The 20,181-nt window shown below is 36.7% G+C and overlaps 1 protein-coding gene across 2 annotated transcripts in view; it reads right to left on the minus strand.

The window, feature by feature from the left end:
- vipr1b (vasoactive intestinal peptide receptor 1b) overlaps positions 1-20,181 on the minus strand; it is a 53,027-nt gene that overhangs the window by 17,895 nt on the left and 14,951 nt on the right. For both annotated transcript variants that reach the window (XM_034298305.2, XM_026938244.3), the window contains exons 3-5: positions 19,922-20,035; positions 6,545-6,645; positions 4,137-4,246 (exon numbers count right to left, since the gene is read on the minus strand). In XM_034298305.2, coding sequence (XP_034154196.1) covers positions 4,137-4,246; positions 6,545-6,645; positions 19,922-20,035 — 325 coding nt within the window. The remainder of the gene's footprint in view (positions 1-4,136; positions 4,247-6,544; positions 6,646-19,921; positions 20,036-20,181) is intronic.

Raw genomic sequence — 20,181 nt, forward strand, 5'->3', positions numbered from 1 at the left:
ACAATAAAAAAATAATCAACTCTGAAATACAAAACATACAGAGAAACACTCCAGCACTTTCTGGTAGTCACTAGCCAGCTATCAGGAGTTCTCTCATGAGTATCTCATGATATAAAATCTACAACGAGGATAAATAAGCTAATAAATCATTCACTAATTTCCCAACAAATTAGAGAACAAAATATCTTACCTGTTCAGCAAGCAAAAAGCTAAAACTCTATCACTGCTTTACTCTTATCCTATTTACTCTTATAATATCACACTGACACTTACTCTGACACCTGCTTACTCTCTCTCTCTCTCTCTCTCTCCTGATTGGCTGCCAGCTCTTGCCTGTCACTCGGTGGTCAGACTTCTTTCATGCCTAAAGTTGGGCCGTGATTGACATTTGAGGTATTTGAGCTGAGCGATTCAATTAGTAATGTTTTTTAATGTGAAACAAAAGCTTTGATTAATCCTTTACAAATAAAAATGACAGCCATGTTTTTTGACAGCCATGAGGCAATCATGATGACAAACAACAATGTTTACAATCATGGTGAGCTGAATTATAGGCCTGGAGTGCAGTTTAAGGGACATCTAACATTTCTAACAATCTCAATCAGGCCAACTTGTAATCATGCTGCCTATATTCATAAGCATAATTTGGTGCATGCTAAAGAGAATTATGGAACTAGGATAATAAAGATTATGTTGAGTTTTAATATGATGACAGCTTACGTAAAGCAAATGAGGTGAGACAAAGCCTGAGTGCATGACATTTTTAGGTGCGCCCTGCGTACAAGGATTTGCAGAAAGTGCTACTCAAATCTCTTATTTATTTATCTCTTTATTTATATGGAAAGCATCTGGCAGTTTGCTTGAGCAGTGTTTTTCATCTGCCTACTCGCTGAATGATGAGTGCAATATTTTTATAGACACGACACAACACAGCCCTTCACTTAAGACCTGACATTCTGTGAAAGCACTAACTCTATGCTAACAAATGAAGTCATTATGAAATTGAGGGTCATTATAAAATGTTACATAATACCAAAGACACAAACAGTTCCAACAAAGATTTCATACAGATTCCTAAATTTGTAAATACATATTCTGTCACTGTTTTTCATCATATTTCATATTACATTCTCTGATAATCCAAATAGATCCAAGTTAAATCAAACCAGCTGCTCATGTTATAAAAGCCAAGACAAAGTGATGAAACATTTCCTAATATAACACACTTATAGTGAGAAACCCTACAGTGCAAATTAAGCACTGAGATCTTGATTAGATTTTATAATGTGCAGTATAAAAAGATTAGCTTGGCTCAGATATGCAGGATATTACAGCTGGATTCATCTTCTTGCTCTTATTTGGCCTTTACCATGCCAAGAGTGTTCACCGTCCAAATTTAAATAGGAGGCTATAAAACGCCAGACTAATATGTGTTCTGCTGCAGAATCTCAAGAGTACTTGAACCTTAATTTGGTGATCTTTGTTTATACAGGAAGTATAAAATATATTATTGCATTTTGTATGTTTTAGGATGTGATTTGTAAAGGTTTCATATCAAAGTTGCTTCATGTTTACTGTGTGTTCTGTAGTTCCTGTTGTCTTCCTGTTCCTCTTGTCTAACACCTTATGTGTCTTTTTTGTTCACACTTGTGCTTAGAGCAGTATATATCCACTTCCATTTTGTCTATGTTCTTTACAAAGTTATATTTGTGTTTATGCAAAATTTCCAAACTGCTGCTCAGTATTTTTCCAGTCTTGTTTCCTAATGCCTTACTTCACTATTCCTGCTCCTGAGCGGCTTCCGAAGATCACGAGTTTGAGTTCTGATGATGCCACTGCCATTCATGGCCGGGAGTCCAAGACAGCAAAACTGGCTGTGTTCTCTGGGTAGGAGGGGCAGACTGTCTCTCCCCTGTCAATCACAGCAATCGTGGGAATTGGCCAAGACCAAATTAGGAAGAAAATTGGATTCCTGGTTCCCTGTACACTCTGGTATTTTCTGTTTCTGACATCTGGCTGTGTCTTAGACTGAGTATCGAGCTACCCATTCTAACCTCGCCTGCAGGTACAAACAAAATAACAACAAAAATATTTGCGTGTCTCCTCCGTGGTAAAACTCTTGCATCCTGATGCCTGCAAGCTGAACAGTAAATGTGGGGTAAACGACTTTCTAGAGGTTTTCATTTCCTATGAATGTTTAGATCACACTTGATGATATAATTACATCACTGGACGATGATTTATTTATGGACTATATATAAACTATAAACTACAATTATGATTTTGTTGCTTTTGCAATTATACAGTGAGGCTTTTTAGGCCACCAGCTGTTACTATACTGGCCAATTTAATCAATCTGTCAGATAATTACTCTTTCTTTTTAATTTTTTTTTCTTCTAACAAGCTCTCAGTGAGACAAAGTAATACAACCTAAATTAAACTAAAATTTTTAAGATTCTCCTAAAGCGGCTGTTATTTTGATTGCTGTAAGTCTTTATAAATTATTTTTCTATGTGTGTGGTCAAACCATTTTCCAAAGCAAAAAGCAACATCTGCTTGTATAATCCCTGAGATATCTATCTGAACTCTTTAACTATCAGCCCACCTTTGAGTTTGTCTGAGGTATTTTGTGGCAGGAATTTGTTCAGAGGAGGACGAAAGCAAACAACATCCAATCCAGATGAGAATAAGAAAGCACGAATTACCCCGCCCCTTCCCTATTTAAAACAAATACTGCCCAAATAAGCCTTATGAGAGTTACACAAACTCCTTTTGAACTCCAGACCTGTGCACTCTGATCACTCGTGCACCCGAATTCATGCAACTGACTGCAACCAATTACTAGTAAGGAGAGGTAGGTTGTTCAGAGCCTGTGTATATTGTACAATGAGCATGCCTTATATTTATAGTTCTCAAATATCACTGGGTTCTTCATTACAGAACATTCTGTGACCTTCCATCTCACCAGTATGAAAAAGGGCAGGTATGAATCATCCTGTAAACACATTCTCTACACAAAATTGGGTATAGAAAGGTAAGACAGAAGTCTCACAAAATGTTTCTCTGTGGACAAATCAAAGCAGCTAAGTCAAACAACAACACACAGCATTCTGCATGTTAAACCAAGTCTACAAATGATTACATTTACAGCTTTGTTGGGGCGTGTAATCTCCTCCAACGCAGCTCTGGTTCAGCTCTGTTGTGTTAAATTACACAGCTCAAACCTAATCATCAAAATGAAAGCCTGGGATGAACATCGTCATCCTGTAGTGTCTAGGTGATGAGCCGAGAGACACGATAAACAGTGTTTTGCAAATTTATCCTTAAAATCTCCCTGTAGGCCACGCAAACTCACCATTGAGCTGATCAGTGACATGTTAAGGCTGCATTAGCCTCCCGCCCCTGCACTGGAGGTGATAATAGACAGCATTACAATTGACTGAGCTGGGAAATCTGGCTTAAAGCCACACTAACAGCGGCTAATTGACATATGCTCTAAGGAAGTGAGTCTCCTGACCTCATGAAAGGGTTCACGGTTTTAGAATCATGCAGCAAGTATGTGAAAGAACAGAACAGATACACTCGCCTAACAGTTGTCCATTGAAATGGCATTATAAACAGCCAAGTTATTTTTAAATTCTGCAGAAACACTTTGTATTATCAATCCTAAACAAAGGTTGTCCTGCTGATAACTCTTTGCTGCTGACAAGATAAATATTTAAATCTGTATCTTGTGTACACAGCATCGTTGTTGATCCTTCGTGTCGTTTTAAAACACAGTGCGACTTTTATTTTTAAGGTAAAACATGACAATGTTAAAAATAATCTCAACCTGTCTGCAATCAAGATGTGTGTGCATACAAGTTGTTAATCTACTGAGATGACTGTAACTAGTCAGGGATTATCAAGGAATTATTCTTACTTAGGATTATTTTGTGCTTTAAATCGTCAGCTAGTGAAGTTTCTAACATGCACTACACATAATTCTATCAGTTGTGTTCTCTCCTTTCCATCCTAGCACAGTCTCAGCAAGTTTGAGAAGATTAATTACGGACTGTTAATTAGAAATCAACGAGAAAACCCTCACATAATCTTATGCAGAGTGTTCGTTTTAGCATTTGAAAGTGATTCCTTACCTGAAGATGCACAGTACGATTATAGCTGTAGTCAGAGAGATGAGAGAAACGCTGTGTCCGATGGTGTAGCCAATCTTAACCGACCGGTAGAAATTATCCTTAAAAGAGATCTAAAAACACACAGTGCATTATTTAAATTAAATTATGTAGCTATTGGCTTTTAAACCAAGTGTACATTATAACAGGAATTTGTCAACAACCCAGTGAAAAACTGGAGTTACATTTAAGGCCATGAAAATCATTTAATATCAATCCACCTTATTTTTCAGCATACAGTTGGACTCTGAGTGTTTTAGCTGATTAGCTTGTTTTTATCTTAGCAACTACTGACACTGGTATTAGGTGGTATTAAGTCCTGCAATTCTTATAACCCCTCTAACTTGTACAATGCAACATTGACTTTTATGTTTCAAGACATATTTTCTAAATGACTTCATTTGTCATGCAAAAATATTTACATTTCATTTAAATTTACACATCCTACAATTATGAAACATAACAGCAGCTCTTCGAAAATTATTATCTTATCTTATGGTGCTGTCAGTTTTTGCCTTTGTTCTTCTAAGAATGTATTAGGTTTCACTTAATAATTAGCCACTAAATTAAACTGCAGACTTCTTGTAGGCAATCCCTGAATAACTGCATCATTACTCACAATTAGACAGAAGCTGAATGTCAGTCGATGAGGTTGGTTCAACTAATCAAACACTTTTACTTTTAAGTTTGTTCACATAACTGAGTAATAGCTCTCTTTTCTTTAAGTTATGCACGGCCTTCAGTAAAAGCCTCGACGGACGTCATTCCATTGAAAAGACTGTAACAAAATAAAATATAAAAAAGAGTGGGAAAAATTATTTTAAAAGCTCTGCGTAAGAGCTGGTAATGTTCAGTAGGGATTTTTTTTTTTTTAAATAAGACCGCTGAGGTCAACTCCACTGACAATAGCAGGGTCAGAAGACATTCATCTTTCATATAAAAATACCACCTTTTCCTGCTGCAGACTGAGATACCTCTATGATCTTCATCCATCATTCAAAATGCCTTCCTAGCATACTTTCTCCCTCAAGGTCCTTCTTTCCTATCTCAGTAATAAATGTGTAATTATTTCCCCTGTGTGGGGAACAGCTATATGATTCACCGCTATGTCTTGTATCAAATGTAAGATTTAACGTAATAGTTTTTAAATGACCTCAGCTGTAGTCTGTTTTGAGGGCTTACCTGAGTGGTCAGACACTTATTAAGGACAGCATGTGCACCATTCCCTCATGGAATTTCCAAATCCTATACTATGGTTCAAAATTATATATTAACAGTGAAAAATCTAAATGGTTAGGATTCTGAATGTGATGTACATATTCTCTAATATCTTGTCTGTCTCTTTTGTAACCCTCTACACACTGTTCTAGACATACAGACAGCCAACAAATTAGAGGAAAAACAATATCATTGAGCCGTGTGGATGTGGGCGGAGTCATCCTGGAAGAGACCACTCCGATCAGGACAGAAATGGTTCATTATAGGATGAAGGTGGTCATTATCATTGTTGTCGTCTTTATCTGCCTTTTTCAGATCAAGTCTGGAGACTGAGAGGGTCAAAGCTTAACTTCTTTTTTAACCTGCTATTGTGCTGATGTAGTTATATGTTTAGATCCACATTTCATTTTTAACATATTATTTTGAATAAATGAATGGCAGGAAACATAAATATAGCAATACGTATAAAGATATAAATGGTTTTGGCATAAAATGGTCATTGGTAACTTACAGAGCTGTATAACTATGAGACGGTTTACCACTAAGGACCTGGCAGTCTTGGAATATTTCTTGAGAATGCTTTAATGTCAAGTGCTCAGTGTAATGGAGTCTAATGTGTCACTTTGGTCCGTGCCAGGAGAATGACATCCAGCTAAAGAGCAGGAGATGAACTGCTGAGTCAGAATAAAAGAACATTAAAACTCAGCTGCTAAGGTGAGGGGCACGATGAGGCAATGAATATATAAAGAAAAAGAAATGATTTCCAAACTGTGTGAGTGGGCTCTCGGCATAATATCTCAAGCTTGAAGAGCCAAAGATGAATTTCATGTCTAGGAGTCTTTGAATATTTTCTAAATACAATTCTTTTAATTAAATGCATACATGATGTGTGCTTTCTACAAAAAAACTCCCTGAACATCTGAGGGCTCCACAAATGACTGATGCTTTTAAAAGGGGTTTAAAAACGTACCTTTTTAAAAAGTGTTTTAATATAGTTTAAGTTTCTGTGCTAATCTCAGTTGGCAGCTGGTTTTAATTGCTGTTTTTTGTAGCACTTTGAGATTTTCTTTAAAATGTAAAGTGCTTTATAAATAAAATGTATTATTATTATCATTATTAAAAAAACCTGAAGTGTGACAGACACTCAGACTTACCTCATCGACAGTGCCATTGGGATTATATCCACAATTCACAGCAATCGTTATGGGGAGCACTTTAGTCCAGCCATCTGCTGTGCAAGTCTTGGAGAGATTACCTGAGTGACAGAGACAGAGTGGAGGACATAAACAACATTGAACATCTATATAAACACACTTGTTTGTATGTCTAGAAATGTGTTTATTGTTTATTCAGTGTATTCAGAAAATGAAGACAGAGGATGTTTTCTAAACTAAACATACACTGTGTCAATGTCTTCTACTGAACAGAATCAGTCCTGTTCTGGACAATGTCTTCAACTAAACTGGTTAACTCCTGTACTGTACAATGTCTTGTATAGAACTGAATCATTCTGGTTCTGGACATTGTCTTCTTCAGAACTGACTCAGTCCTGTTCTAGACATTATCTTCTTCTGAACAGAATCAGTCCTGTTCTGGATAATGCCTTCAACAAAACTGAAACAGTTGTCCTCAACTGAAAAGGATCTGACCTGTTCTTTGTTCTCTGACATACTGAATTGAATCAGTTCAATTCTATACAATGTCTTCTTTTGAATCGAACCAGTCCTGTTCTATACAATGTCTTCTTTTGAATTGAGTCAGTCCTATTCTGGACAATGTCTCCTACAAAACTCAAGTAGTTCTCTTCTGGCCAATGTCTCCTACAAAACTCAATTAGTCCTGTTCTGGACAATGTCTTCTACTGAACTAAATAAGCCCCTTGATAATGTTTTCTTCTGAACTTGAATCAGTCCTGTTCTGGACAGTGTCCACTTCTGAACTGAATCAGTCCTGTTCTTGTCAGGCCTGGAATGAATCAGTCCTTTTCGGGCTAACATGCTCTTCTGAACTGAACCAAACTTGATTTAATGATCAGTACAATGCTGAAGAAATGCTTCAGATTGAAAAGAAAACAACTTGAAATGAACTGTAATGCAAAACCCTTATAAGTCCAAAGAACTGGGTTCAAACTTCTTCCATTCTACAAGTTGTTTCTGGCTTTTACAAATCTGAAGTACTTCCTACATGCTACAGCTTCTGATAATACTCGAAGAGTGAAACAGGATTCAGATTACATCTAAGATCCGGCTGCATGAGCCACTGTAAAACAGCTTTATTGTTTCACCTCCAGACTGAACTCACACGTCCTAGCTTCCTGTTCTTTGAGCCACACCACTACATTGAGTGAGCACTGTGGCATTTGAGTAAATTAATTTAAGTTTAGTCAAGAGGGAACATTCCAAAAAAAAAATGGGTGTTGGTATAAGGGTTATTCACCTAGAACAAACTGCATGGTCTGAAATATGGCAGGAAAATATTAGTAGAAATGGACAATGAGAAGCTGATTACATCATGTGTTTAATGACCAAACATTTGGTGCAATATCCTGCATGAACAGTTCTGTTAACAGCTCAACATAATTAATTAGGTTTTTGTGTGAACCATTACAATGCCAGCTACATATAAGTGGAAATATTAAAACTGGGTGTGCTCTGCTTCATTGCTCCTGACCAAGAACCTAACATTAGCTGGGCCAAAAAAATGAAGAAAAGCAGAGACAGTCTTAATGCAGCTGTGATGACAAATGTGTGCTAGAGTTAATCATTTGCTGGATTGTCCTGGCAAGTGAAGGGGGAGAGATATATACTTTAGTGAAAAAAAACAAGGAGAAAAAAATGGAAGGTTGAGTTTGAAAGAAATCTTATAAGATTAAGCACAGTGGAGGACAATTTACAAACTTCTGGCCATATTCAGATTTGGCAACCACGCAACTTTAAAAGTCATCCACGCAACTTTAAAAGTCATATGCAGGAAAACTTATCCATATTTAACAAGTGATTAAATAGACTTTCTGAGAATTACTGAAATTTCCTATTTGCTGTTTGAGATTACTTATTTGAGATTGCCTGTTTGCTCTTGAGAGTTTAAGGTGTTAAACCAAGGTCCTGCCTTTAAGCCATAAAAAACTGGGCGATAAAAATACATAAAGCAGATAAACTAGACTGCATTTTATGCTGTGAGCTTTAATATGGCATAGCATAAAAGCAGGAATTAAAGAAAAAGTGGCTTTATACTAATATACCATCAGTCCTGACAGACAACACAAGCCTTCAAACACTTTTAGAGATTTTAGTACAGCAAAAAGTCTTAGAAAAAAAAGTCTTAGAATAGACAGGTTGGTACATTGTAAGTGACTCTTAATATTAAGAGGTTGTTAATATTAAGTGACATTCACTGTGAGAAAATAATCATTTATCTTCAATCTTGGGGACCTTCTTTCAGCCTTTCAGTGACACAGAGTGAGGAGTGGATTCTCTGCATTATTTTCTCACTCTCTATCTCTCTCTCAAAAAAACCAACACGTCATTTTACCAGGAAACCAGAAAGCATAAACTCCTCTGTCCTGAAGACTTTTCTGAGCTGGGAAACTTTGACTGTTTCAAAGCACTTACAACCAAGACTCCATAAATGTTAAATAAATGTTTCCCAACAAGAAAATGTCACCATATCAATGATTATATATTTCACTTTATTAATCAACACTTTTATTTATAATAAATGGGTTATTATTAGTCTTAGATTAAATGGAGCATTGCCATACAAATCCCTGTGTATGGGCTGTTACTATAAAAACAATAACATATAAGAACGTATTAATATTAACCTATCATTCATGTTACAGCCAGAACTACCTGTGCTGTTACATGAAAATAATGCACCTTCTACAGCTGATTATTATGTTATTGACCGAAAAGTTTCCCATAATGGAAAGACTCTGCAATGTTGTTGTTGTTTTTCTTCAGTCAGTTATTGATAAACTTATTTACCACTTGGAATTAGCTCTACAAAAAGCATTAGGCAGTCAATAGTGGCAAATACAGCTTAATTAGAATGTCAGGGCTAATTTTAACACCAACAACAAGCATGGTCAGTGGCCATACAAAACAGGTAAAACACTCGCACACACACATACACACACACACACACACACACACACACTCTCACACACTATTGCAAGACTACTGATTCCTGTGTGATGAGAGTGTGAACATCTGACCACATATTCCAAACAGGAACAATTCGTTTTGGACGCTACACAAGAAATTAAAAGTAATTTGAGAAGCCCTTTCCCATGATAAATACTTTATCTGGATAAAATGAATCAGCACAGCTCATGATTCATCTTTCAGATGGCCTCAGAAGAAGCTGAAATAAAATGACATAAACAATCTACAATGTCTGCAAAAGCTGTCATCTCTCTCTCTCTCTCTCTCTCTCTCTCTCTCTCTCTCTCTCTCTCTCTCCCTTTAACAGATTCCCAAATCTGCACTTATGAATTTGTGCTTTCTTAATTACTGACAAGCATGCACATGTCTTAACACATGATTAAACCAATATGATTAGAATTAAAATAAGTAATTACTTGAAACAAAAAATCTCATAACCATCCAAGACGACATCATTAAGCAAACCTTGATTTTTCCCAAACAAATACATGCAGTGTTTGCATAGTGTATTTAGTGTAGAAGTGAATTTATCCTACATGCACAATACTCCCTTCACTTTTCTCTGCAATTCACTAATCCTGACTAACAAACAGCTGACAGCCATTTACACAGCACAGTCCATTTACATTTACAAAATATGCATGATTTTTGGTTAATCATGTTTTAATTATAAACTTGCATCTTTATTTTTCAAATTATTGCAGGAAAAGAATGCAGACACAGAAATTAAGGGGCCAAGCACTTTCTGACCCCGACCCTTAGTGACAGAGAAAGACCAGAAGCCACTGGGACCATCAGCATTTGTTCCCATGGAGAGATACTAAATTTGATGGCATTGTGTTAAGACGCTGCTGAGATATGGCCTTCCTGTTTATCAACTTCACAAGCATTTTTGTAAAGGATGCTGAATATCAAACAATTCAAGAAATAAGATATTTTTGCATTGGTGCACACTTCACAAAGATTAGAGAGAAGAAGAGAGAAGGAAAAACAAGCAAAAAAATTTTTTTGTTAAAATTCAACTTTGCCAATTTCCTGTTTTGCAAATCACAAATTTGTTAAATGAAGAACACTCAGCACTCACCATTCCTGCTAGGGAATTATAAAAAAATTAGAATCATGATTTCCTGTTAAAAAGTTCAAAAGTTATGAGCAATTTTACTAATTTGTGAATTTAAATTACATCTACACAAGTTATTTACAGGAATACTGCAGGAGATTCAGTTGATCCTGATATCTCCTGCAATATTTTTCTTTACGATAAATAAGTTTTGTAGGAGTTATTCGGTGATAAATAAAAGGGTGTGGCTGATGAGGTGATTGATAGGTTTGGACAGTTGAACCACATAAACACACACACACCTAAAGCTCGACAGTTTTGTAGCAAAGCCATGTCTTGTTCTAATGTAAACTGTCCTAACAGACCCTCAGGAGGGAATTTTTTTTGGAGTTTTTCCAGTATTTTTAATTTTAATTTAATTAATTTTTCCTGTATTATAATACTGATATTATAACTAGCAAACCAACATGAGTGAATGAAGTGATGGCATAAACCAAGGCACCTAACACTAGCTAAATTTCATAACAATTTACAACTGACAGTATGACCTTAGCGAACACTCGAAGTAACTTGTCAAGGTTAGCCAGCCTCTCCTTTTTAAACAAACTCCATCAACAAGATGAGCAGAGCATAAAAGCGCACTTTTTTTCATTCAGATGAGTAACTTTCTGAAGGTGTCAGTGCTAAATGACAATCATGGAGAGCAGAGATTTTTTTTTCTTCAAAAAATAGGTTGTGTTGAGTGTAAATGTTAACTGCTGTTTACCAGTATATTTCAGTTGGTACTTGACATTAGCTACTTATTCTTACATTAATTAAAATGATAGATAATGACTAATGACTCAAAGCTCTAAAATATTTTCCTGACAAAGGTAAAATCAATACACCAATACATCAGTACACAATGAACCTTCCAACATATCAAAAAACTTGTTCAGGTTGGTCTCACAATGGTGTGATCCAAATTTCATAATGATTTGACAGAATTTGCACCAGAAGTAGCAAAAAAATACTTTTGAAAAATCCAAAATGGTGGAAAATTATCATCGTGGTATCTGTTGAACTCGGTATGACCCAGAATATTCAAAGGAAAGTGGAATCATGTTGATATGACTTACATTACGGAGCTATTACTGCAAAAGTATGTCCAAATGTGCTCTTTTGGTGGCGCTACAGTGCCTGAGTGGCGTACACCAAAATTTAGCTAAGACTGTCCTTATCACTGTGCCAGATTTCATAAATGCATACGAAGCATTCTGTGGGCTGCCATAGACTCCATGGTTAAAGTACAAAAAGAATAACAAGAAAACACACAGTTACAATGCAGTGTCTATGCACCTTTGCTGCTTGGCCTCTAAATATTACTCTACTTAGGATCTTTGTGATGAGCCTCACCACTAACATTTTAATGTGCAGATGTTCTTGACATGCCATGCATATGATAAATAAAACCTGTTGATGACTTTTTCAAAGTGCAAAAGTGCAAGACACTAAAAAGCTTTTTAAGTTAAAAAAAAAAAAACCTTAAAATGTAATAAATTTTAAAAAATTTAGTCTGTTGTCATCGCTCTAGTGCTGATAAAATGCAGCATGGAATTTTGTAACGTGAGCTTATCTAGAACTCCCATCTGGCTGCGCGCGATCTGAAATATTACGAAGTAGAATTTAGTCACTGAGAGTTAGAGCATTATATTAGAAAAAAGCAGCAAGAATTCAACAAATAAATCAATAATCATGACAGACTTATTAGAAGCTAAAATGTTCAAAGATCCATCAACAGATACACTATGTATTATGCAAAGAATCATTATTTAAAGTGATTTGCTGGTCATTACACCTTCACCTGTTTTTAAAGAAAAAACCGAGCACCACATTTCAGCATTTCTAAAATACAATACTAACCAAAGATTCTTTTGCATGTAAGAATAAGCATATCTATTTTGCTTAAGCATCTGCACTTGTGCTCCATTTGAATTGTAGACTCTGATCTATTTTATTAATACTTCAGTGATAGTTATTTACCTAGAACTTTCTGACTGCTGCATATGAGTGCAGTTCTGTACACTGCTGAATTAATGAGCTAATGGCACACGGTGGATCATTAATCAGAGTTACACACGGCTTAATGAAGGAGGTGGCAGGACAAGAACAAGGACAGAGCAGTGAGGATTAAAGGAGACATATGGCTTAAAATGTTATTGTAAGTATCAGAAAGGTGCTTCACTGTTATGTAAGGAATAATAATGCATACCAGCGATTTGCCAACGATTACAATGTTCAATTTATTAATGAACAACACGTCATGATTTTTTATCGGTTTCTAGTGAGATTTAACGTTGTGGAACGTCCAAGAGACGTCCGAGTTCGTTCCTGTTCTCACCTTTGTTATAGCTGCAATAAACAGTCACTCACCAACCTCTCTCTCTCTCTCTCTCTCTCTCTCTGTCTCCTTGTCAAAAAAACACAGTCTGTCATTTTTACAGAGAAAGCAGAAAGTAAACTTCTCTGTCCTGAAGTCTTTCTTCAGCTGGGAAACTTTCAGTGTTACAAAGTGCCTGCACTCGAGAGTCCTTCCATAAAAGTTACATAAATGTCTCCTAATAAAAACGTCACCATATCAATAATTATACATTTTACTTTGTTAAACAACAGTATGTTTTTTTTTTAATCTGTTTATTTTTAGTCTTGAATTATTGGAGTGTCCTTGTGTATGAGCTGTTACTATAGAAACAACATTGTTCATGTTACAGCCTGAACTACTGTGTGAGCTGTGCTGTTCTACGAAAATTATGCACACTTACTGACCAATCAGAATCGAGCATTCAACCATACTGTGGTATAATCATTGTTTCAAATACAACACGCTGCAGTCTAAATCCTATTTCCTGAAATACACACAGTATTGTTCATTATACAAAATATAGTTAGACAGTACACTGGATTTGATTATTTTCCTATAACCGCACACCTCATCATGCTTTATTAAGTTTATATTAAACCTAGAATCCCTAATCATGTGGAATACCACTTCGCCATATGACAGCTATAAATTTAGTGGGAAACCTTCTTTCTAAACATGATTCACACTCTGACCACTTATTCCCAGAATCACGATCACACACTTCCATAAGAATTTAAGCGCTGACTGATGTGTTGTCATTCTTTAGTGTGGATGTAGAGTTTCACTGACATTATACAAGTATTTAAACAAACTTTATAATGCACTTAAAATTCTCATCTTTGGTCAAGAACTTGCTTTGCTTTTTAAACTGTTAAGGACAAAGTTCACCCTGAAGGAGGTTCACAGCTCTGATTAATGGCTGAGTCATCCCTTTGCTTCCTTCATCTCTACCACACTTCAGATCCCACAAGTCACCAATACCCCTTTAGCCTAAAGAGAAAGATCTCACACACACTAAAATGAATTTATCACACATCTGTCGCTTCCATCGATCCATCATCTATGATTCAGTACACTGGCTCTGTCTACTCTTCAACTACCACTCCACATCAGGAACCTTCACAAGGATCCTGCAACAAAGTGGAAACTGGGACATAAAATCGATATTAGGATTGCACCAGTCTCATACTGATTATGGTAATAGATCAGTAATGACCTGCAACACTGGGATCTCACTTTTTTTTAATCTGCTGACATTTTTTGTACTGTTTAGGGCATTAATGTGGGATGTTAACTAACAATTGCTTTGTTTTTAAACAAGATCAGGTCACTGAGTGTCAACTAGGATTATTATTTCCATATTAGACTCATCATTATCTCTCCTTTTCTGCATACATGAGCTCACAGATGTTCACGGTTGGTTGGTGTCACTGTCATTGACAGGGGAGAGAGAGAGAATGCCATCCCTCCCATCCAGAGAGCACAGCCGGATTTGTTCTCTTGTCTCAAAGCCACGGATGACTGCGGCATTGTCAGGAGATTGCGAGTTCGAATAGGGTGAACGCTTCTGTGTTGCACCACTTAGGAGCCTCAAATACCTCATATTTTACTACCACAAATGCTTAAATTACACCCTGTATTTCCATTATGGTGATATAATTGCAGTCTAGACTAATATATGTTAATCCTTTTAAGAATAAATGTATTAATTGAATCCTAATAGTCTATAATCTGTGATTACAACTTTAAACAAAATTACATTAAAATTTCCTGTTCATGTCAATTATGGCACGATGGAAGCCATTTTCATGGTGTTTATTTGCAAAGTGATTTAAATGTAAAAGGCAGACCTTATTGGATTATTTTATTTTTGTTGGAACCCTATTATTTTAATGGATCATCAGTGATAGTTGGCACATATTAGTGCACGTTTATTTCAACATTAGATCAATGCTCTTCACTGGCAGAGATCAGGGATATACTGCTTTGGATGTATGTATTGAAAAATTGCTCATTTCTGTACCACGTTCACATGGCTTCTTCATGTTAATGCTCAGTATTTCCCAACCAAGTCAAATCAACCATACTGTCATGGCATATATATTGTCACAAATATTGTGGCTTCACAAGACAATACACAAAGGGGTCATACAAGGGTTTCCAAACTTTTTTGGGCAAACGACCCCAAAAGCGAAACCAAGCCTTGACTACCCTACATTTTTTAAAATTCAGATTTAAATTTAGGAATACTACCAATGCAACATTTGAACATTTTATTGTGTTAGTAACATAGGGGTAACCTAAGTGACTAAAAACCACAGGAATATTCCTAACATTGGCTTACCAGATTAGCTGTAAGAGTAAACTTGCATGTATTGACACAGCTTTTCAAAAAGTCAACAGGTGTGTTTGAAAGGGTGCATCTCTTTCCGCTGTCACATCTAGCTTCGAAATATACATAAGGAATAAAACACAATGGACATGTTGATACGGGAAAATATTCCATGTCTGGGTGGTGTGATACGATGTAGAGAAGCCTGGTTTATAATTGAGACAGAACTTTGTGTGCACGTTCAGAAGCAGTGGCAACACGAGCGGCATTATTCACACACTCGCCTGCCTATCTTATATACACCTGGAGGTTTAAAAAGTCACATCTACCATTGTTGGAACACCAGAGCAAAAACGTACCTCTCTGTTTGGTTTCCAAGCTGAACTGTAAAACGTTTAGCAATTTCATGATCAGTGACATCAAACAGACCCTTTGTTGAACTTTTTGCCGCCGGCTTGATTGTGCTTTCCGCTGTGTCACGTGCCGTGTCTCAAATCTAAAACTATGACCTTAAATTCAAAAGTATTTACTAATTTAGAAAATCCAGAAGGCTGATACACAAAACAGACCCTTTGGTGAGTTTGAAGGCTAAATGAGAGGTGTTTAAAATTCAAACACTAACTGTAACAGTACTCAGTGGTGTAGCATAGCACATAAGTATGCACTTTGAGACACAACACCAGTGTGTTTAGCTAAGGTTGTTGGACGGGGAAATTTGTCCATTTTACCGCTGAATTTCTATGCTGCTGCTGTGTGTCATGATAGTGAAAAAGACTAGAGTAGCACATACGCTCTTCATGAGTGTGGCATGAATGAAGATGACTTCCAGTATCATTCTAAAATACAAAATCCATTTTCATAGTTAGAGCAATGTTTCTAATATTAAATTGTAAATTAAATCAATAAAAACAAAAGAGAAGAATGTGAGTTTCTCTTGCAACCCCATTCGTAAATCAAGCGACCCCACATGGGGTTGCGATTCCTAGTTTGGAAACCCCTGGGTTAATAGTACAATATGTGAAGGACAAGAGCAATTTACTGCAGTTTTTCTCGAATAAACCTACAGAACAGTAACGGCTGTAAGGTCTACCAGTCTGAGATGTTGCAATTCCATAGCAGACAGTGACACAGCTGCTCGGATGCTCTTTAGAGTCCGTCTGTAAGCTGTAGTGAGGCTTCCACAAACAACACAGCTGGGGCTCCAGCTGTCAGACCCGCAGACTAAACAGAGCCAGTGAAAAGTGTGTCTTTCTCAGTCATTTCACAAACAGCTCAATTTTAGCTACAAGGCCATTGCAAGGAACTGTATGAATTATGTGCCTGTGATAAATCGTCCAGCATGAATAGACCGTATGATGGATTAAAATCGTATGTCACAATGTTCCCAAAGTTTAATCATTTGACCTTCCTTTGTGTTTGTACATGTTATTGTTTTCTGTTTCAACAGTTGTATCCCAAGTGTAAAAATCTCTGCGGTTTTCTAACAGAATGCTAAAATATTTACTGTAGATGTATAACGTCAGTATAAAATAAACACTACTTTAAATGAGCGGCTCTACATTTCTACACTCCTACATTTTATAGCCTTATTTTGATTTGGGAAAGTATGACATGCTGAATCGGTGCATTCCTTAAGTGCCACTCACCGCTGAAATAAACAGCGGTTCTGCTATCACATTCCTGCTCTTTTAGAAATCACTCCATTCACACAACCTAACTGAAACGGGTGATGAATCACTGATCTGTCCATCACTATAATCAAAACCCAGCAACACATCTTGTGAGTCACACACGAATAAAGACGCGCCACACAGGCAGTCCTGAATGTGGATGGATTTCTGTCTATGGAAGAGCAATGAGATGCTAGTGATGTGGTAGAAAATGCCAGCTCAGAAAAAACAAACACGAAAAAACACAGCAAGCGCTAAGGTCAAAGCACACTCACACACACACACACCACGGACATTCACAGGAAGCTTCATTCACAACTTTGCTTATGATGTATAATTATATCATTTTACCAATTCTACATTTCTTAGGTAACACAAGGAAAATGTAATACATACACACAGTGTGGTCTAAAAATCTGAGAACACTAGTGAAAATGCTTCTACATCAAATTTACACATTTGCAAATTATCAGCAATAATTTGAGTGAAAAGTACAAATTAGTAGAAATATTTACATGAATTTCAGAATTTCTTTCCTTTTTTGCTTTAATGCCATTTTTGTGAAGTTTGTGTAAAACCTGATGATCCATGTTAGATCAAATCCATCAGAGTGTCGTCTGAACACGTGCTTCAACAGAGAGGAAAATCTGACCTTTCGTACAAACATGGTCAATATCACAAATTTGCTTCAATTTAAGTAGTGACCTAGAAATAGTGCAGAATCAAGAATAATGAACATTCAAGATACTGAACATCAAAATTTCAACATTTTCAAAATTCTAATTAAAAATCAGAAATAGCTGGATTCAATTATATTAATTCTCTCAAACATACAGTTAATCCCAAATCTAAATACATGTTTACTGTAACATGTTTACCATAATGACACTGTAAAACCTACACGCTACACTGTGTGTCATTTTGAACACCATTTAAGAATAGTGCTGTGAAAGGTTGTGAAATGTAACAAAAACTGTATTACTTTTAATTTCACTTACAGTGAAACATGTTTTTTGTTTGATTAGTTAATTATAAAAACATATCAGACACATTTATTCAGAGCATCTTTTTCTAAATCATGGGTCATTTTCAGAATTCAAAAGGATCAGTCGTCTAACAGAGAACAGTTGTATGAGGTTTTGAGCCCTTCAATATGTAAATACTGTGACTCGAACAACGGGTAAATTGATCCGACAGCCCAAAATCCCCAAGCAGAGGGTGAATGAGCGTGCGAGGGAGATATTAGTGCAGCTAGATGCCAAGGTTCAGCTAGGAAGCTTGAGCTCCTCTTCAGATAGTGTTTATTCAGTCCTCTCAGCAAAGAGACTGCAGAAACTATGAGCAAGCATGTGAAATATTTAAAAAAGCTAAACTTTTCAAGTCAGGTATGGCTGGTTTTATTTTTCGTAGGATGAAACATTGCTCCTCCAAAACCCTCATGCAAAATCAAGACAATGCAGGCCCTCTGTACAAAACAGGTACATATGAAATTAACAATAACAAGCAGGAAATTTTAATTTAAAATTCATGATTGGCAAGGATGGACGCTAAAAGGCTTGTATACTACGAGAACAGGATAGTCAGCGCTGCGCTACCATAAGAAGAAGCAGATCCACCAGATGGCAACCTTCCCCAAGCTACCTGCATTATCATAAAGATAAAGAAAAATGATTTCCCTCCCACCACCTCCACACACTTTCCCGTGTCAGACATTAACACTAATTTCACTCTTCACGTTGATGGTACAGCCATAACACTCTTTCAGTTCCACTATGCAATTTGGCTGTCCTCTTAACTCTCAGCGATGCAGTACTCAGCCTAGCACTTTCTCTGAATTCTCTCAGAGTGCCAGTATGCTATGGATATGCATCATTCCCTCTGACAGATGCTCAGCTCAGTGTACTACTCTATACGAGTGTTCTTTTAGGAATACTGAACCTTTCATGAAAGAGAAATGACCACAGAAACAGTGTAAGGCTCTTGTATGTGTGGGCCAGTCGCAAAGAACTTTCTGAATTCATGAACTCTTTCTGGTGCATTGAAAAAGCTTTTCACTATAGCTTTTCATATTGTAATAAGTCATGGGGATTGAGAGAACCAACAAGGCACAAAAAAAAATCAAAAAGCATACTCAGTTCCCCATATGTTTACAAACCGGGATTCTTTTTCTAATGCATAAAAACTCCATCTGGTTGAGGCTATTACAGTCAATAGCCCTCTTGTTGACTTTCTGTTTACATCATCCCTTTTACACGGCCAAATGACATAAACAAGAACTGAAACTCTGAGGAACTGAACAGGTCTGTGATCCGCATTTTAACATGATCTTACCAAATAATCTAAAAAGAAATTTTCACTCTCATGCCTGAAATATGCTGCTAATGGTGACAGATCGTCAAATACATAGTTAAGCCCGAAATATTATACGCATATACCCGACGGCAATGATTTTCTGTTTAATGGCGTGTGTATGTTGATACACACTGGTTATTAAAGCAAGCTAATATTAGATTTGCAGCCCATTTTTTCCCAAAACACCATTATAGTAAACAGCTTGAGGTTTGAGGTATAAAAATATTGTAATAGCTAATAGCTAACAGAAACAATTCAATTTGAAATCCCCACAGCCTATTACGGAGATTTCTCGCCACACCATTTCTGCCAGCAGCCATTAGGGTCCAGACGACAAAACAGCCTCTTCAAATGTTTGTTATACAATGAACTATGTTCGCTGTGTGGAATCTCAGGCTGGATTTAGAAAGAACACATTCCTACAAGTCTAAACTTTGCTCTGAGCCGAACTCTGCTCTAAAACCACGTAACAACCTGTTTGTGTTTTCATTTTATTTTGAAGTCCACTCCAACGACATTCAGTTCCTCACGAAATCCTTTTGTGCCTCACCTCCACTGTAGTGCTCGTTGAGGTACCTGAAGTATTTCGGACATGGAATTACCACCAGCTCTCCGACTTTGGCTGACGGCCAGCAGATGATGATGTCCCACATTCCTTTGCAGCCTGGCAACAGAAGGAGGATTTACCACTCAATCCCAGTTCATCTTAATGACCCTAATGTGCAGGTAACTGCTATTTTTCCAGCATAAGACACACAATGAAGAGGAACAGGTGTTTCACATGACTTCATTTTTACTTCATTTTCTTAC

Source organism: Pangasianodon hypophthalmus, chromosome 22 (assembly GCF_027358585.1).
Source record: "Pangasianodon hypophthalmus isolate fPanHyp1 chromosome 22, fPanHyp1.pri, whole genome shotgun sequence".
Lineage (NCBI taxonomy): Eukaryota > Metazoa > Chordata > Actinopteri > Siluriformes > Pangasiidae > Pangasianodon > Pangasianodon hypophthalmus.